Source organism: Rattus rattus, chromosome 3 (assembly GCF_011064425.1).
Source record: "Rattus rattus isolate New Zealand chromosome 3, Rrattus_CSIRO_v1, whole genome shotgun sequence".
NCBI classification, from domain to species: Eukaryota; Metazoa; Chordata; class Mammalia; order Rodentia; family Muridae; genus Rattus; species Rattus rattus.
In genome coordinates, this window is record NC_046156.1 from 177120476 (window position 1) to 177141243 (window position 20768).

At 41.5% G+C, this 20768-nt stretch overlaps 1 protein-coding gene and 1 non-coding gene across 7 annotated transcripts in view; one reads left to right on the forward strand and one right to left on the reverse strand.

The window, feature by feature from the left end:
• The first annotated feature begins 876 nt into the window (after positions 1–876).
• Positions 877–20768, forward strand: part of Znf131 (zinc finger protein 131) — a 28412-nt gene continuing 8520 nt past the window's right edge. The window contains exons 1-6 of one of the 6 annotated variants that reach the window (XM_032898839.1): positions 1118–1409; positions 1914–2052; positions 3276–3377; positions 11689–11833; positions 18093–18450; positions 18553–18775. In XM_032898839.1, the coding sequence (XP_032754730.1) occupies positions 1392–1409; positions 1914–2052; positions 3276–3377; positions 11689–11833; positions 18093–18450; positions 18553–18775 (985 nt within the window). In that variant the 5' untranslated portion in view covers positions 1118–1391. Of the gene's footprint in view, positions 991–1116; positions 1450–1482; positions 1711–1913; positions 2053–3275; positions 3378–11688; positions 11834–18092; positions 18776–20768 lie in introns of those variants that run through there. The other 5 variants (XM_032898836.1, XM_032898835.1, XM_032898837.1 and 2 more) reach the window with 5 other exon arrangements.
• Positions 3606–3712, reverse strand: LOC116897445. The gene has a single exon (XR_004387480.1). It is a non-coding gene; the product is annotated as a U6 spliceosomal RNA (small nuclear RNA).

Genomic DNA, 20768 nt, shown 5'->3' on the forward strand with positions numbered 1-20768 from the left:
AGTAGACCAGTTCAATCTACAAGGCGCTAATCGATCACTCTTGAAGAGTCTTCATAAATTACCCACCAATGCTTTAGTGCTTTCACCTAAAGAGGTTCATATAGCTAAATACTTCTTTGACATCATGTCTACTTAGTTGTCCCCTCATGATTCCTCTCATCTCCATTTTCTTCCTGCTGGGCTTTCAAGGATTCCACTCCTAAAATGGTAAGATCAGATATCTTGGACCCTTAAAAGGCTGTCGCGTGCCTGTCCCAGCAAAAGGAACACTCTGACCTTCGAAGCTGCATGTGCTATGTATGTTTGGCTGGAACACACACCGCTTTGTTGGCGGCTTTCCTGGACGCTCCAGATTACCTCGTTAGTAATACCGAGTCCTGCTGTTCAACCTGAACCTGTCAGAATGTAGAAAGTACGTGTGCTCGCCCAACTCGGCGGGTTTTTTTCCCCCATTTCTTAACTAGTGACTACTATGGCATTGCCTCAAAACGTAGCTGTTGAAGTGATCACATCCACTCTCGCACACAGCTATTTGACTTTCCATTAGTCTTAACTCTCCAACTCCGTGAGGGATTAATGATCACTACACATTAACTATCAGAGCATTACCCTCAGCCGAGCCTTTCTTGAATGGGTGAGTGAGCCGGCCACGTGCAACTGACTGGCAGCCGCTTTAGGGACTGGTGCGTGGAGAGCTGCGAAGGAGGAATCACAACTGGATCTCTCCAGGCAAACCGGGTCTCTGAATCCGTAGACACGTGCTGCCACCGTAGGGCGGACCTTGGGGAGCGGGATCCCCAGCGCCCGAGCGTGCTCGCCCCCGCGGCCGCCGAGCCCAGGGCGCAAGTGCGTCGGCCGGACCCTTGCGAAGCGAGCGTCCCGGCCGCGGAGGTGAAAATGGATGGCGAGGAGCTGCCTGGGTACCGGAGCAGCTGCGCCATGGGAGGGGAGATTGTGGAAAGAGAGGCACGCGGAGCCGAAGCCAGCTAGGTGAGGAGAAGGGCCCACCTCGGCTCCGAAAAGGGGGCGGGGCTGGGCGGGGCCGCGGAATATAAGCTTCCCGGGCCGCTGAGCCAGTTTTCTAGGAGTTCGCGGTCGGAAGTGCAGCTAAAGCACCGGGTGGGGCAGACCGGCTGCAGGAGCGCGGCGCCCGAGGGCCTCAGTTTTTCCAGTGCTGAGACTGCCCTGCTCTATCGAGAGAAGCCGCAGCAGCCCACGGAACCTTCGCACGCGGGCGCCCGCCACGCGGGAGCACCGAATCCCCCCGGGGGCTCCCTCCTCCTCCCAACAAGGCCAATCCCCCCCCCAGCTCCCTCCTCCCCACAGGGCCGCAGGGGCGTGGCCAGGCGTTGCGGGGGATTGGCGCTCCGGGTGCGTCCGCGTCCGCCGCGATGACGCAGCACGTCGACGTAAGTGACGCGCAGGCCCGGGCCGCTCCTCCTTCCCTGAGTGAGTGCCGGCCGGGTCGGGGCGGGGGGGAGAGGAGGGAGGGCGCCGGAGGGAGAGGCGACCCGGGGAGTCGTTGTGGGCCGCGGGCCGGATCGGGGCTGGGGCTGCGGCAGCCTGAGCCGGGCGGAAGTCTTGGCGGGCCGTTGGGAGGCCGCCGAGGCTGTTCGGGGTCCTCCCCGGCCGGACTTGCGCTCCCGGGCGCCCTGAGCCTCCGGCACTGTGCCCACCCCGCTCCAGCTCGCGTCTCCAGACTCCAATTAGGTCAGGCTCGCAGTCCCGCGGCCGCGGCTCCGGCCCGCGACGCGCGGCGGCCGCTCGGCTCGCCTTTCTTCTTCCCCAGCCTTGCTCTCGGCCTCCCCCTCCCCCTTCTTCCCCGGTTCCTGGGTTTTGTTTTGTTTCTGCTTGTAGGGGTTTTGTGTCAACCCGAGCTCATGGGTGTACATTATCATGCTCCTCTTTTGTAGAGCACCCCGACGGCCATGGAGGCTGAAGAAACGATGGAATGCCTTCAGGAGTTTCCTGAACATCATAAAATGATCTTGGACCGATTGAATGAACAACGGGAGCAGGACCGGTTTACAGACATCACCCTGATTGTTGACGGTGGGTAGGGTAGGTGGGCAGAGGAGAAAATTGGAGCCTCAGTTCTCTCTCACTGCCCGCCTTTTTGTACCCACCCTATCCGGGCTCACTTCCAAAGTCTGTGGAGGGGTTTGCATCTTAACCGGGAGGGCGCCTGTCAGTGTTGCTCACGTAGACCATGCTGCAGAAAGCTGGTTGGCTAGTCTCGATTTTAATCTTGTCGGATATGCATCACGTTTTAACTTCTTGCAGCCTGCTCAAGTTTTATAATTGTACGCTTGAGCGTTAAGAGAAGTGCCTGGAGGAGAGAGAAAATACCTCCAAAATGTTTGGTCAGACAAGGAAGCAGTCTCAATGTTTTGTTAATAAGTCTGTTCTTAGCAAGCTGTTTTGAGGAGTCCAACACAAGAATCGTTTGGGAAGTTTTCATTCTAGTTTACCAAAATGGTGTGGAAAGGAAAGTGGAATAGAGACCATGGCTACCCTCGTAACCCCTATGAGTGACCTAAAAAATAGGTTGGGATCTATTGCTAGTCTTCCTTGTATAGGCAAATACAGATTAAGATTCTTTAATTAGTGAAAATTGGCTTTCAAGACAAGATGTTCCTCATAATGGGAGTTTGTAGGTGCTGTGCCTAAAAGTATATTAGGCACATTGGCTTTGGATTTTATTCCACCTCTTTCTAAATGATATGTAAACTTTTGCAATGTCATGTTTAGCACTTTTATTTTCTGCGTATGAGTGTTTTGCCTGCACATGTGTGTATGTGCACCACATGGCTGACGCTCGAGGTCAGAAGAGCGAGTCAAATCCCTTGGAACTGGAATTGCAAACACTTGTGAGCTGCCTTTGTGGGTGCCAGGAACTGAACCTGGCTTCCCTGGGAGAGCATCTGTTGCTCTTAACCACAGAACCAGCTCTCCAGCCCATGTTTAGCAGTTTCAGAGGGGTTAAATACACCTTGTTACTCAATTGAATGGAACAGAAAATGCTAGAAGAAATCTGTTACTTAGTATAAACTAGCTTTTATAGAAAACCGAAGAAGTCTTTGAAGATTTAGATTCATGTTTAAAATTAAAATAATCCAAAGAAAATTGAAACAAATGGTTTGACTTTTTTGTAATAATATATGAATATATATTTATGAAGAAAGGTTTTCTGCATACATTCCATAATTTAACTTAGATTTGATGCCAGTGTATAATTTTTTCCCCCTCTCTATCCCGCCCCATCCCCTGTTTAGGACACCATTTTAAGGCCCACAAAGCTGTTCTGGCTGCCTGCAGTAAGTTCTTCTACAAATTCTTTCAGGAGTTCACTCAAGAACCTTTGGTTGAAATTGAAGGTAAGTGGTATTTTCCATAGAGTATTTAGCAAAACTAATTGGTTGATTTAGCAAGGCTTCCTGGGAAATAAATACCAATAGTTACTGGTCGACAACTAGATGCATTGTTTTTTTTTTTTTTTTTTTTTTTTTTGGTTTTGGTTTTGCAGTTGTTGTTTTTGCAGTCTTTAACCTCAGCAGGTCCTCACACACATGAAACCACACACTCGGACTTTCAGATTTTGTTGAAAACCTATGGAACGCTTCAAGAATTTGCATGTCAACCTTTCTAAGAGGGCTACCTAGTCTTGTCTGCATCATTCCAATTTTAGTATATGTGCTGCCAAAGTGAGCACGATGCATTGTTTATTACTTGAGAATTCCTTCTGGAGAGTATTTGGAGTGATAGATACTGGTTTCTAACAAATCTGGCCCATTGCTGAAACCAGGTTCACTGTCTTTTTCAAAGCATGCATGAATAGAAACTACTATCTTTGTTTTAGTGGCCTTATGTTTTAGGGATATTATAAATGGTAGAGTTTTTTTTTTTTTTTTTTTTTTTAGAGCTGGGGACCTAGCTACCACTGAGCTAAATCCCCAACCCCGAGATATTTTATTTTACATAAGAGATCCTCCATACTATCAGAAGTAGTGATGTATTAGTGGGTACAAATGAAATGGACTGTCATAGTATTGGGGGGGGGTGGCTAGGGAAGATAAACTTAAAAAGAAATTGGTGGTTGTATAATGCTTCAGAGAGAAGGGGCCATCAGTTTTTAAGTATTACTTTGAAAGCAAATGATTGACATTTTTTCCCCTAAATATTGGGCCAAGTGCCAGGTTTGTGCCTTATCTGGGGCTCATGTTAATCTTTTGAAAAGTAAGTGGCGGTATTTTGCGTATAGGGATCAGGCTCCTACAGTATGTAATTTAGTTTGTTCTGTTAATTGTCATGCTTTTATCTTTTGCTACTACAGTGCTAACCCCCATGCCCCATCAAATTCTAAAAGCAGTTAGAAATTAATACATGTGCCTATTGTGAATCAGAATCTTCTTTCAGAGTTTCTAGGTTTTGTGGATTTTTTTACTTAGTACATAGTCTTTATTGTGGGTGAGTTGCTAAGAAACTTCTCTTAGGGGAAAAATGATACCTAGGGGAGTATAGGAAAGTTATAACTCTCATTTTGGTACATTTCAGTTACTGTATCAGCAGATGAATTACTCTTTATGTATGAGAGACAGCACAGGCCTACTGGACAGACTGAGGGATTGCTAGTGAGACTCTAGCTGCCTAGGTAACACTGTTTTTGTTGCCTGCCAAGTCAATCAGCTTGAGGCTGGTTAAGTAGCTAAAAAGTTACTTCATCTCAGTTGTGTATTTTTCTTCTCATTTAAAAGCAGGTTAATTGGCTTACAGTGATTAGTTGAAATAATGCGCATAGAAAACCTGTCACCTGGCATATGTGGTGTAGTGCCAAAGCTTACTAAGTGGGAGCTATTTATCATATTGATTACCTATTGTGTTATGTAGTGTGCTAGATCAAGAGCTGAAGGATTTATGAACACAGCATTCCTTGAAGTACTTGAAAATGTAGCAACAGTCTAAAAGAAGGAGTGCAAAACTATTACAGAGACCATTAGTATGGGTGGTGTATTGTGATGAGAATAAGGTTTAGTCTATTTCAGGGAGGAGTCGACTCTACTAGATGAAGGATATCAAGAAAGGGGTGTGTGTGTTGGGGGAAGGGGGTACTCCTGAGCATTGTCTTTCTTGATGGCTGTCCTCCTTATTCCTTGAGTCAGGGTCTCACAGTGGCTCCCAGAGCTGGCTAGTTGAGCTAGCCCTGCCATTATCTTCCCAGTGCTCTAACCACAGGCAGAATGCTGCATCTACCCAGCATTTGCATAGGTTCTGGGGGTCTGAACGCCAGTCCTCACACCTGTTCAGCACTGTTCACACCTGTTCACTGAGCTGCCTCCCCACACCTAACACTCTAAACCCTGGCCCAGGCTCAAGTACTTGTTGCTAATTGAGAAAGCAGCACCGGAGAAAGGATTTTTCCTTCTGTCTTTCAGTACCTCTGACCTACATCCATTATAGAGCAATACACATACACATTAAATATCTGAGTTGCAAATGGAAAATACCTTTTCTTGTTATTGAGCCAGGTTTAGGTTAGAAAATAAAAAGGTTATCATTTATCATTTAATCCTTAACTCTGAAATTGCTGTTTTCTCCCTAGGTCACCTGCTGTAAAATTCTGGGCATGTATTAGAACACTTGAATTTGGGTCTTGGTTTTACTGTTTATTAGAGACCTTGAATGATAGCTGCTTCTTCCTCCTCTTCATGGACATTTGGTGTATGAGTAGGTGCTCTTATCCTTTAGAGACTGCTTTTGTTTGTGTTTGCTTTAGCATGCAGTCAACCTGTCTGGGTTCAGACACCCTCTTGGCTATGCATCCAATTTGAATTTAGTTTCAAAATCTTTATAGAATAAAGGAAATTTGGGAATAAGGGAAATTTGAGGCCATCCCGGGCTACAACAAGATATCAACCATCAAACGTTGTACTGCTGTCAGAGTATGGGACTTAGAATTACAGCTTATTATGAGTGTTGCCGAGAGGAGAAAATAGTACCAAGTACCCCCACACACATACCTCTTATTACCTTTCTTGGTTCTTTAGAAATTTTTCTGGTAGATGTTTTTGTTTATACCCATTGCTCAGCTGTGAGATTTGGGCTTTCCTTATGTCTAATCCAAGATGTTTGGAAGGAAAAATGAAAGCCTTAAGACTTTGTGCTATTTGAGTTTGATTTCCCTTTCTAGTTAACTCTTTTCAGAGTCCTTGTGTTTTCTCCCCAGGAGCCTCAGTTTGAATCAGTGACAAGATGGGGTGGGGTGTGCTTGTGTTTTCTCCGTTCCAGTTGGAACTAGAACCCTGTCTGTACGATGTGAACAGTGACTTGTGGCTTCTTGATAAAAATATCTGTGACTAGAAATACAGCTTCATCCTCCCTTGGCTTTGAATAAAAATTGTTGCTCCTGAAGCCAGTTATATACATGTTCAGCTTTGTGACTTAGATTTTATCCATATATTATCTTCAGGGACACCTAGTCCCTAATTCAGAAAGACTGACTAATTTTCTAAATTCATTATTTTTCTGCTTTTGAAACTACAGTTCTAAAATTTCTCTTTTGGCAATTCTGTTATATCCAGAAAACTTCATCCCTAACTGTCAAAAACAAGCCAGCAAAGGACCTGTTAAACATTAAAAATTGTAGGGTTTAGTTAGTTTAAAGACAGGATCTCCACATAGCCTCTGCTGTCCTGAACTCACTGTATAGATCAGGCTGGCCTCCTAATTGCTAGGCACTTGCCACCACACCCAGCCAAAAGTTGTTTCGAGTATGAATTTCTCTTAAAATCCAGACTGGAGGAATGTCAAAATTGTGCCTTCATGAGAAGACTGAGGTTAAGTGCGCTTTAACATTTTCCTTAGATAATCTCTTAGGAAAAATTGCTTTCCCCACTTCTGAATATTTCCACCAAGAGGAATAAAGGATTAGTGAGAATGTTTTAATCCTAAAATACTCGATTATATTTCTCACAACCATATTGTCTGTCCTCCCTTACCTGGGCAGGAGTTGCCAGGTTGATATATATCAGCTAATTAGTAAGGTAGGTGCTTTGTTCTAGGACTGGTTACCAAAAACACACAACAAAAAAACCCTTAAGTGCTTATATTAAGCTAAACAAACAACATTCCTAGGGTTGAGTGTAAAGATCAGGGAACCATGCTTGAAGCCCATAGGATAGGTGATTCTGATTAATCCAAATTGGGAAGGGCTAGAGAAAGGACTTGCAAGGGTAACAGAAAAACAAAGAAACATTAAACCTTCCAATTTTACTTGTATTTCACTTCAACATTTTCTGATTTTAATCAACCTTTGTTTTTTCTGGATGTTAGTAGTGTGTGTTATGTGAGAAAAATGTCTGTAAGCCCAGTTTTCAAGAGGGCAGTGGTCCAAGTTCTAAGTTAGAGTGTGGCTCTTATAGCTTGTTTTTTTCCCTAAAAAGACATATTTTTATTTCATATGCATATGAATATTTTACTGTATGTATGTTAGCTACATGTGTGGAATGCCCACAGGAGCCAGAAGAGGGTGTCACGTCCTCTGAAACAAATTAGAAATAGTTGTGAGCTGCCAACGGGTGCTAGAAATTGAGGCAGGCCAGATGATCTGGAAACAGTGGACCCATCCCTCCAGCCCTCTGATAGCATGTACCATGTAGAATTTTCTACAGATAGATGGCCAAGGCTTTCATTTAGTAGCGGAAGAATAATTGAATGTACTTAATAATGTAGACCAGCAGTGAATAAGACCAGGGATGTTCAGAGGAGCAGGAAAAGTCTGTCTTTTTCATAGACCTGGGAGTCGTGCTACATAGGTTTGCACCTAGCTTTTAATCATTTAATCAATATACTATAGACATAAAGATCTGTAATTTGATACCATGCCTGATATATGATAAGTGTTATCTATGGGTTTGATTAAAAATAAGTACCTAATTTTATTAGAGAACTATTTAAATATGTTTAGAAAGGACTTTTGTACTTTGGAACTTTTAGTCAAAAATCCTGAAAGACTTCTGTATTTACCTCTGGTATATAGTAGCCAAGCAGCTTTATAGTGTTTCAAGGACATCTGCCATTCAGTGTTGGCTCAGGGATGGGGGCAGAACAGACCAACTTTTGACATTCTGTTACTGTTAGTCTTAGGTGTCTATCTGGTGATTTTGATTGTAATCCCATAAGGAAATTGCAGCGAGAATATTTCTGTGAATTGGAGGTCAGTTTGAGCTCCAGGATAAAACGAGTCTGAGAAGCAAGATTGAGTTTGAGTGGGTATCCTGGCATGTGAGAGAGAAGCCACCTGCATTTCACCCCTCAGCAAAGCAAAACCAAGGCAGTGAGGAGATGAAAATTAAATTAGGGAGCCTTTGATCTGGTTACTTTTAGTTTGCTTACATAGTATCATGTATATAGATTATAGGCCACATTTAGATATATAAAGTAAATGAGACAAACATAAAAGTTTAGTGATTAACAGTTTATATTGTTTGCAGTTTAGACTTGGGCATTTGTTCTGGAAATTATTAAATTCTATTAAGTTTTTTCTTTGTACTTTTAAGTATCCTTTTAACTATCTAGTATTAGTGGCGGACAAATAGTATCATTTTGTTATTTAGATTTTAAGCACAAAACTTGAAAGATAAGATTTGTAAAAACAGGGTTTTTTATTTTGAGACAGGCTTCATTATGTCATGTAGTCCTCGCTGGCCTGGAATTCACTCTGTTAGACTGGGTTGGCCTTTAACTCACAGAGAGGCCCTCCTGCCTGGTAGGTGCTGGAATCAAGGGTGTGAGCCACCATGCATGGACTAAACACTTAGTGTCAAAAGTAACTTTATTCTTGTTGTATGTCCTGTGTGTTTGGAAGCCCTGTTAGACACTCAGAGGTGTACAGATCATAAGTTATCTTTGCAAGTAAGTTACAATGAAAAGAGTTCTATAAAGTAACTTCCCAAAACAGTTGCAGAATTGAGCCTATGGAATATACTGAAGTTTTGTTACTAAATGATGATGAAACAGTGTGAAGAACCTCCTGTGAGGATTGAATTAGTTATCAGAAACCCTCCTAAGAAAGAAAAGTCTAGACTCAGATGGCTTCACTAGTGAATCAGTCAAGCATTTAAAGAACTCATGCCATCTTTTTAAAAGTAATTGAGTAAAGGCCTGAAGAGATTGATCGTTCAGAGAATGAGTCTGTCTCGTTCCTAGCACCTATGTCAGAGTTTTCTTAGCTGTCTGTACCTCTAGTTCTAGGGGATCTAATAGCTTCTTTAGATCTCTGCAGACACCTGTGTATGTATACACATAAGTAAAAAGTGTTTAAAAAGAATTGAACACTTCCAAATTCAGTTGAGACCAGTATGAGTCTGATACCTTGGCAAAATAGACAAATAATTTAAAAAGAAAACTGAACATCATTATCTTTATGAATATGTAAAACATGTCAGTAAAGTATTAGGAAACTAGCCAAGCATTGTGGCTGGCACCTGTCACCCCATTACTTGGAGGTTGAAACAGGAGGGTAGTCACAGGTTTAAGGCTGCCTGTAGAGTGAGACCTTTTTTTAAAAAGTCTAGGGAGATGGCTCAGCAAAGAAACAGCTTGCAAAGAAAGCCTTTCTGAATTTGATTCCTGGAACCCCAGATAGAGTAGCAAGCAAGCATCTGTAATCTCTGTGCTTCAAAGTGTGTTGGAATAGAGGTTGACCGAAAGCCAGAGAATTGGCCAGCTAGCCTGCTATCCAATTCACAGCACAGTGACAGACAAAAGAATGTCTGCTTCAAAACAAGGTGGAAGGAGGACAATGTAAACATTGTCCTGTCCTCCGCACTTGCGTGTGTACTCTCATTCTGTATACACATAAACATGCAGAAACTGGGAAACTGAATCTGCTAGCATGTTAATTAAAAGATCAAGTGAGACTTGTGTCTGTGCAAGCTCAGTGTGGTGTACCGTGTTGACTAATTACATCTCAGTACAGTGGGACTCAGAGCGCTCATGAGTATGACATTTGCTGTCACAGGCAACAAGAACATAGTCACAGGGAAGGGAGCAGTGAGAACACAAGAAGTGGGATGGAGGAGGTATTTACACACCAAGGATCTATGTGACAAGAACCCAGACAACTCAGTTAAAAGTTTTAAACTATTATTTAAAAACAGAGTAAGACTTTAAGTAGAAATTTCTCAAGAAAGAAATACAAATAAGTGACCATTGAGTATATAAAGCATGTTCCACTTTACTGAAGTCAAATCTAGAGAATATTGCATACATTCGTGAACAGGGCTGTCAAGAAAGCAGAAGGCAGGTGCAGGAAGAGAAGTTGGAAATAAGTGTGGCTGCCGTGGAAAACAAGGATAAAAACTTAAAAGTGGAAACCCCATATGTGTTGAACAGTTTTCCCAGGAAGATTGGCTTTGGCTCAGAGCTAGAGGTTGTGGTAGGACAGAGGACCTTGGCGTAGAGAGCAGGTGCTGAAGCAGAAGCCTGTGCTGTAAAGCAAGAAGGACCTTTCTCTGACCAGCCCTTCTTTAAAATTCGATTCAACATACATTGAGCCCTTACTCTGCAACTTAAGCCTATTTAGCATATAAATGCTTCTGTTGATGAATGAGTGTATAATATTTTCATAGAAGTACACCTTGGAGAAGAGTGTAGTGAAGAACAGGTAGGTGTCGTATGTATACAGACAAAAGCTGCACAACGTCCACAGGATAGAAAAACTTAAGCCCCATCTCTTTAATAGCCTATCCAGCTTTGAATAAGCATTCTCAGGATCCAGCCTAAGTAACATCACCTGCTGGGGTCCAGGCTGTTAACACATGAGCCTTTGGGAGGATTATTTCATCTTTAAGCCATAGCACATAGAATCTAGTAACTTCACATCTGAGCATCTGTGTAACAGAATTGTACTCCTGGGCCAGCAAGCTGCATCAGCATTCAGTGCAAACCTGACAACCTAAGCTCAGTTCCTGGACCCCACAGCTCACCTCTGCAGGCACACTAACAGTAACACACTAAAGGTTTTCCCTAATTGCATGCCCACATTCTTTTAGCACCATTCATAGCGGCCAGCATATGGAAATGACCGACATGTCATTAGCAAGCTAATGGGTAAGGGACATTTGTGCTTATGCAAAACAGAATACTGGCCTTTAAAAATTCTGCCATATGCAACAATTGTATAAACCTTGAAAATGTTAAATTAAGCCAGTTAAAGATAAATGATAAACTATCCTCATATGACCATCTGAAATTGTCAAATTCATAGTTAAGGGATGGGTGTTGGAAAAGTAGCTCAGCAGTTAAGAGAATATTGCTTTCGAAAGGACCCAAGTTCAAATCCCAGCTCCTATATCAAGTGGCTCACAACCACCTGATAGTTTAGCTCCAGGAGGTCCAGAGCTTCTGGCTTATACAGACACATATACATAATTTTAAGTAAATTAAAACCTTAAGGGGATGGGGGCCGGAGTGGGCTTATCAGTCTGCAAAGAAGAACATGAGATCTTAGCTTGATAAGTAGTACTGAAATGTGACAAGGATACTATGAAAGGATTCTGAAAATTTTCAAAGATGAGAAGAAATCAAATTCCAAGTGGTTTTTTTGTTTTGTTTTGTTTTGTTTTGTTTTACCGTGCATTGTGAAGTTTGAATTAATGTGAACTAATAGTAATGTGCATCTTTTTACAGGTGTTAGTAAAATGGCTTTTCGACACTTAATTGAGTTCACATACACAGCAAAGCTAATGATACAAGGGGAAGAAGAAGCCAATGATGTGTGGAAAGCAGCAGAGTTTCTACAAATGCTGGAAGCTATTAAAGCACTTGAAGTCAGGTACTTGTTTATCTCTTCCGGAATGCTAATGACACTGTTACTTAAGACTATAGAGTATGTCTGTCGTATCATTAAGTAGTGACATCCTGCAGCTAACATCTGGATAGTGATTTGGTTTCTCAAGTAAGAGCTCCTAAGATTAAAGTACCATCTCTGGTATGTAATAAGAGAGTCTAGGCAGCTCTTTGGGGTGGCTTCTGGGTCCCAGAAATTCTTTTGCTGAATTTGAATCAGGATTAAACTAAGAATGTCAATAAGAATAAATAAGGCCAGATAAGAGTAAGGCAATAAAGGGCTGTTTTAGTCAAAGTTCTCTTGCTGCGAAGAGACACCATGACCATGGCAACTTTTTTTTTTTTTTTTTTTTTTTTTTTTTTTTTTTTTTTTTTTCGAGCTGGGGACCGAACCCACCTTGACCCTAGGTAAGCGCTCTACCGCTGAGCTAAATCCCCAGCCCGACCATGGCAACTTTTAAAAGAAGTCATGTTGTTCGACTTAAAGTTTCAGAGGTTTAGTTATTTGTTGTCAAAGCCAGAGGCATGGAAGCACACAGGCGAACGTTGTACATCTAGATCTGCAGGCAGCATTGAAACCCCAAAGCTCACCAGCAGTGACAGAGTTCCACCAGCAGGCCACAGCTCCTAATCCCTTTCAAGTAGCTCTACTCCCTAATGACTAAGCATTCAAATCTATCAGCCAATGGGGGCCAATAGAACTATTAGAGTTATAACATTAAAACTATTACAATCTAAATGTATTTATATAAGCCCGTTATGCACTCTGCATACTCTGTAGATGGTGTAAATCTCCATCTCAATCCTCAAAGGGAAGGGGAAAACACAGTGTTCAGTAGAACTGTCCCTGCATGAGAAGAAATCATTGCTAAGGAGTTACTACTTGGTGACCCATGCCTTTAGTCCCAGCACTCAGGCAGATGTCTGAGTTTGAGGCCAGCCTGGTCTACCAAAGGAGAAGTCATGTCTTGAACAAACAGCAACAACAACAAAACCCCACAGAATTTCCTCTAAGAGGCATTCAGAAGATGTTAAAGGATACAGTGAACAAGTCTCTCAGCACTTCCCATGCCAGAGCAGTGAGCTGAGGGCTCCAACCTTGCTCTGCATCCCCCCAGTTCTGACACTGGACTCATGTCACGTGGTATAAAATCATTTCACTTCCTACATTGAATTGTTTATGAGGTTAAATTAATGCCTGTAAAATTCATATAATGAGTCTATCAAATTGTATTCCAAATGTATGAGTTACTACTTCTTCATTCTTATCTCTTGGTACTATTTGGTTTTCCCATTTCTTCTCCTGTTTTTTCAAATGATGATTTAGTATAGGCCATTAGCATGCCCACAAGCACAGTTTTATAGATCATTTCCCTTAGAGAACAAGATGACTTACTCCAACTCACTGGTATAGCCAGTCAAGATATGAGATTGGGAAAAAGTCTAGGCGATAAATTGAATTATAATTGTCAGTAAATAACAGTTTTTAATCTTTATTTTTATTTTATGTGTATTGGTGTTTTGCCTTCTTGTTTGTCTCTATACCTTTTATATGAGGTATTTCTAGAGACCAGAAGAATTTTAACTGGAGTGAAAATTTAATGTAAGCTGGCATGGGAATGCTGGTAGACTCAGGTCATCTGGAAGAGCAACTAGTGCTTTTCTCAGCCTTCTTTCCAGACCCCAATCACATTCCTTAGCTGATTTGACAGTTCACAGTTAACAGTTCAAAAAGAACTGGGTGTCTATCCATTCTGCTCTCTAACACCTCGTACATACAGTCTTGTCTGGCAGACACCTAAAACTGGTTAGCAAAATAAAGATGTGTGCTGAGCTTGTGTATAGATGGCACAGTTTTCAATTTGTGGGCTAATTTTTTGAGTACCTTGTGAAGTGTTTGCTATTTTTCGTTTAGTATTACATCTCAGTGGTTTGTTTATAATGTGATGTTACTGCATTCATTTTTATTGCCTCGCAGTAGTTCATAGAGTAAATGATAGTATGAGACTTGGGTTATTTTCCCAGGGTTTCACTGTTAGAGCAATGCCACTTATACAAGTTAGTGGGCATGATAACATTTGGTAAACATTTAAAGTTTAATGTGTACACCTTTGGAAACAGTGGCTTTGCTGGTACACAGGGACTGCATTTTTTTTGCATTCTCACCAGTACACTGAGTATTGCTGAGGCTTACTTGTAAAAACTTTGCAAACATTTTAAAGTGTTTATTCATTAGTGGGGCTCATACATGCTACCACTTGGATCCCTAGAATCAAATGTAAGCCATATAGCTTCTTAGCATCTGTTCCATCTCTGGATATAAATGAGTCATTGTGCCCTGAATATTGTGTGTGTGTGTGGTGCGTATGCGGTAGCACAAATGCCAGAAGTCAGGAGACAAATTAGAGTAGTTGGTTATGTGCAGGTCCCGGGGATCAAACTCCGTTGAACCATCTCAGCAGCCCTGTTTTTGGAGTTTTAATAAGGCTGAATATGGTAAACATGTGCTGCTTTTGTACTTACTAAGCCTTATTTAAAGTATGTGGTTTGAGGGGCTGGAGAGGTGCCTAAGTGCTTAAGAGCATTGCTTTTCCAGAGAACCCAGATTTGATACCTGGCCACCCATGTGGTGACTCATACTCATATATAAATCTAGTTCCAGAAGATCTGATGACCTCTTCTGGCTTAAAATGGTAGGCAGCACATAAAATATAAAGTTACAGACTAAAGGAGACTTGGCTCAGCAGTTAAGAGCACTTACTCTTGCAGAGGATCTGGGTTCAGTTCCCAGCACCCACATGGTTCACAACCATTCCTTACTCCAGTTCCAGGAAATCTGTTCCCCTTTCTGACCTCTGCAGCCACTCCCACCCTTGTGGTAACCATATATCTAGGCAAAATACATAAAAATGTATACATCTTATAAAAAGATTTTTTTAAAGGTTTAAAAAGATGCAGTTTTAACATACCCATAAAACCATTACCTCTATCACCTTAATGACTGTGGCAATCTAGTCCTCCGTTTTCAGTCTTAATTACTAGCAAATACTATACTGTTAAATATGAGTTACATTTTCTAGAATTTCACATATGTATACAGTAGTTACTTAAGTTCATCGTTGCTTTGAAATTTATTGATAACGTTGTGGACACTACTTTCCATCCCGAAACAAGCAGACTTTGTTTTTAAGCTGTAGTATATATTAAACAACCTTGAAAACAGATACAAAGAGTTGTCTGTGTATCTGCTTATAGATCATGCAACAGCATAAGAGATCTGTGAAGAGTTCGCTAGCAATATTCTTATTTCTGTATTATCTTGGCTTTGTGGGGATTTTCTCATAATTGCCTTTCATTAGTAAGTGATAAATCTACCAGTAGGGACTGTGACCTACTCCATTCAATTTTCCTCATATTAGGCTTATTTAATACTACTATTAACGGAATTTGAGTAAACATCATCTCCCTACCTTCTACCTACAAATTTTAAGGCCTATTTCACTAGAGAAACATGTTGACATTGCCTGCAGTTCAAAGAGAATACTTGACTGTAACTGTAGTTTTTGGAGTGCTGACTATCAGCTCTGTGGCAGTTGTCTATGTTAGAGTCCTGGGTTGTTCTGAAAGATGTAATGTTTCCCCCTCCCACATACCTCCTGGGGTTGCTGCTTTCCCTCTACCCCACAAAAATTAATGTCCTAGTTTAGCAAGTGTAATTTTCTCCTTTCTAGTTATCCACTCCTGCCCAGATCGTGCATGGAAAATATTAATGCACTTTTATATAATTTAGTGACCTGTTATGTTTCCCACTTGGCCTCATGCATGCCATTATAAATGTGCTGCTTGGTCTAGTGTTTTTTATTCCTGTGATATAGGATTCTAATAAGAGAATCCAGGTCACTAAAGTATAATTGAGTTTGAATCCTGTAAGCCCATATCTGAAAGAGACACCAACTTTATTGTCCCATAGTTGCTATTGGGGAAAAAATAATGTCAAAGACTATTCAAGGCAGAATCCTGGTTTTCTAATTAGGTTTATATAAGCCTCCCCTCCTTTTTGTCTTCATCATCACTCAGGAAGCAGCTGAGAAGAGATGATCCCTTTGTGGGGACAGCTGAACTTGATGACCAACCTGCCTTACTCAGATTTTTGGACAAGGAGGAGGTGAGGGAAGTGGAGTGTGAAATCATTTTGAGTCAGTGTTTGAGGCCTTTATTGTAAGAATTCAAATAGCATTATCTGTTGGAAGTAGGAAGCATAAGCGACTAATGCCTTCCTGTTATCCAGTTACTATAGTGGTTTTGTGATAAAGATAGATGCACTATCTTCAGATTAGATAATCTAGGAAGCCAAACATAATGTGGTTTTCATGGGCCATAGTCTGAGGCCTGAAGCAGCTAGCTGTTCAGACTGGAGTAGCACAAGAGTAATCTGAATTGAACAGAATATCATCAGGGTGAAGCTACCACACACAGGTCCTAGAGCAGTGTCAGCTTGTGAGCGAGATGCTATAAGACAGGCAACCTTTTAGGAAATCTCAGAAGTCAGGCATGAAGTCTACACTTCAAGACCAGTTTGTGTTAACACATTCACAATTTTGGCTCTAGGCATTAACAGTGGCAGTCTGGGCAAAGCAGGCTTGCTTATTTAATAGGCTGCTTCCACTGCTGGTTAGTCTTCTTAGAGAACGGCCATTCATCATGGACAAGTAATGAGTGACTCAGGAAGTTTCCAAAACTACTGTTTTACCTATGATTGTTGTAGCTTTTGAAGTAGCTGCCTTCAGCATGCCATGCCTTTCAAGTTAGCTCACCAAATAGTTAAGCCACTAGCAACAGGCCATGTGTCAGTAAAAATATAGCAAGATAAATCATAAAGAATGTTGACTGGAACTGTGATGATAGTGTAGACGTCTGTCTAGAAAGCATCACTTCTATGTCTAGTTTGACTTTCACAGATGCCATCGAGGCTAGGCACATAGAACAAAAGGCCAACCACGCTTTCAAATTAAGCATTTCTTGACTGACCAAAGAAAGATACTTGCTGGACACCTTACCATATTAGTCACAAAGTCTGGTTGACTCACATAGAAAATGGAACTTTCAGACTGGAAGACTTAACTTTCCACAGTTGGGTGTCAATTTCATTACCTGACCAGCAGCATGCTAATTGTTTTCAGAGAAGTTGTACCTTGAAGCTGTGACTAGGGTCAAGTCTAAAACCCAAAACCTTTGAGTAGAGACTGCCTCTCTTTGCCCGAGTTCCTTCCAACATTATTGGATTGCTCTTAGTCCCTATTGTGTGTCTGTCAGGAGATTTTTGCTCCACCATGAGTTTTGTTTTTCCTTAAAGCAGCTGAAGTCAAGATAGAGGGGAAGAGAGAAGGTAGAGACAGAGATGTGGAAGGTGACACGCTGCCAGGAAGGCACATGGCTTTTTGGTTTCAAGCAGCCTAGAAGCTGCGTGTTTCTTGCTTGCCATGTTTTCAGCCTAAGTTAGCATCAGGGTAAACACCTCAGTCAGCAGCAGGGTGAAAACTTCTGAAATGGTCTGCTTCAGGTTGTGGGCCTTCTTGACAACATGCAGCTCATCTCTCTCTCTCTCTCTCTCTCTCTCTCTCTCTCTCTCTCTCTCTCTCTCTCTCTCTCTCTGTTTTTCTAGATGTGGATCATGTTGGCTTGGCTCAGGTTTGAATTCCAGAATTACTTTTTGCAGAGCACACCCTGGATACTTGATGCTTTTGTCACAATACCTTAGCTTTTCTGTAATGTTAACATAAAAGATGGCAGTGGGGAGGCAGAGCTTAGTGGGCCTGTGATAAAACTTTTCCCTCTGTTTTCTAGAAGTTTAAGGATTTTATTTAGTTCTCACATTTCAGTCTGTGATCCATTTAGAGTTATTATTTATAAGTGGTATGAGTTTAAAGGTTGAAGCTTATTTTCTAATACCAGATATTCTAGCACCACCATTTTTAAGAGTGTCTTTTTTCCTTTAAGAAAATGCAGGGTGTTTTTTCAGACATTTATAAGTACTGGTCTGTTGTTGACTGTTCATTAACCTTCATATAGCTACACTTTGACAAATGTCATTGTCTTGATTGCTACAGCTTTTAGGGAAATCTTAAAATTGATCAGTATAGGCTGCCTAATTTCGTTTTCTGCCTTCCATATAAATTTAGTTTATTGGTTTTTTTTTTCCAGAGAAGTCTGATTTTATAAATTAACCTATACTTTATATATTTCAGGAACAAAGAAAACTCAGCTCCATTAGAGGAAACTACTACAGGAAAAAATGAGGCAAAAAAAAGAAAGATTGCAGAAACTTCCAATGTTATCACCGAGTCCTTGCCATCTGCAGAATCAGAACCTGTGGAAATCGAGGTGGAGATTGCTGAAGGCACAATTGAAGTAGAAGACGAAGGCATCGCAGCTTTGGAGGAAATGGCTTCTGGCAAGCAGTCTATAAAGTACATACAGAGCACAGGCTCCTCCGATGACTCTGCTCTAGCACTGTTGGCAGATATCACCAGCAAGTACCGTCCAGGCGAAAGCAAAGGACAGATTAGCGAAGATGACTGTGCATCTGACCCCATAAGCAAACAGGTAGAAGGTATTGAAATTGTGGAACTTCAGCTGTCACATGTGAAGGACTTGTTCCATTGTGAGAAATGTAACCGTTCGTTTAAATTGTTTTACCATTTTAAGGAACACATGAAATCACACTCCACTGAGAGTTTCAAGTGTGAAATATGCAATAAAAGGTATCTTCGAGAGAGTGCATGGAAACACCACCTAAACTGTTACCACCTTGAAGAAGGTGGAGTAAGTAAGAAGCAAAGAACTGGGAAAAAAATTCACACATGCCAGTATTGTGAGAAACAGTTTGACCACTTTGGACACTTTAAAGAACACCTTCGAAAACATACAGGTAATCTGCACATACTTTATGTTTTGAGTATTGTTTTTTCCTACATTCACTTGAAATCTAAATCCTGTTTTCCCCTCTGTGTTTTCTGGCATACTCATTGCTTGAAATAACTGATGCTTTACATGCAAATCAGTGCCAGCCTTAAGATGACTGTTGTTTTTATGTCTTGCCCGCTTTTATATTCTTTAAAGAAATATGTAAAATAGATTATACTTTATTTGCTAAGTACCATGAATTATTAAATTTTAATTATGTGAATTTATTCTTTTGTTTTCCATGTAACGTGTTACATAGATAAACATTTATAAGCAATTTAACATTTTTATATATTTTCTTTTTGAGGGAGCATACATTGATAGTCTTCCTTTTAGGAGAATGTACTGTGTTCTATGGTGTTGAATTTGCATGTAGATATATGTACGCTCTTTGTGCACCAGTGTGTGAAAGCCAGAGACGACAGGCCTTTTCCCAGTATTTCTTTTCAACTTTATTTTTGGAAGCAGAGTCTCACTGCACCTGAAGTTAATCAGTTCAACAAAACTGTCTTGTGAGGGAGCTTCAGAGACCTGCCCTCACTCCCCATTCCTAGCCAGATGCTGAAGTTACATACCACACTGCCTTCCTCGATTTTTACATGGAGTTTAGGGGTTCAAGCTCGTATCCTGTTTGTGCAGCAGACATTTCCAGTAGTAATATATTTTTGACCCAGAAAAATAGTCATCTATGTCTGTCTCTCTCTCCACCTCTCTTAATGGCAAATGTGTCAGGACTAGTGGACATCCAAGGGGGTGAGAAATATTCTTTCTCCTAAGAGTTATCCCACTTTGGAAAAGACTCCAGGAAGCCTTTCTTTGGCCACCATTGTTCTGTGTCATCCTCTTCCCCCAACCCCCCAACACACACACACACACACACACACACACACACACACACACACACACACACACACACTGGATTCCTTTTCCTTGCTTTTACTCCCCAAGTCTTTCTTACTAGATTTCCTAAGTCAAGCACAGGACCTAGTACCAGTGTCTTCGTCTCTTGCTAGGCTCTAAACCCTCTATAATAGTATGGCAAAAGCAGCCACCGTGAGCTGCTGAGTGTTAGGTTTCTGGACAGTTGTGCTTGAGGCTTGTTACGTATAGTGATTAAGGCTATTTAGAGTGTTGATACGGGAAATGGAACATAGGTACATGCATACACCATCTTTTTCTTTGATGCTGGAATTTGGACAGCTACTAGTGTTGTTGTTGTTGTTTGTTTATTTGTTTGTTTTTTCTTTTTTTCAGAGCTGGGGACCGAACCCAGGGCCTTGTGCTTGCTAGGCAAGCGCTCTACCACTGAGCTAAATCCCCAACCCCTGTTGTTTTTTTTAAATAGCTGTCTCACTGCCCAGAGTTGTTTGTATACTAATTGAAATAGAAGAATCAGATAGAGTCAGAAAATGTGTCACTCCTCCAGATCCAGCTTCAACTATGATGATTCACAGGAGAAGAAGTTAACCTGGAAACAGGCTTTCAAACACAGAACAAGACACAGAGTCAGGGAAGTGTGAAAGCAAAGCCTTCCATCACTAGTAGGAGGATAGATGACAAAGGGTTGGGTCAGAGTAGAGGAATACCAAGAGGTTGCTAGAGCAGGCCACTGGGCAGCACACAGGGTCTGAAGTGGTTTGTGGGCAAAGTAGGTGGGGACAGCAAGAGAGAAGAAAAGGGAGTTTTTCCCTCCTAGCAGAGCAAGCACGGGGCTGACGCACTTTATGTTGTATGTCTCTTCTTACTCTCAAAATGATGTGAGATGACTGAAGTGACTTAATTAGCTTTGCTACTTAGAGATTTCTGATTTAGAGATGTTACTGGCAAAATAGATGGATGTGGAGTAAAAGCTGCTGGCTTTTGATGGGAAGTCTTCTACAGTAATCTAAAGAACAGGAGAAGAGGTAATAGCAGCAGAAGTGAGCAGGTGGAGTGGGGCAGGGTGCACAGGATTCGCT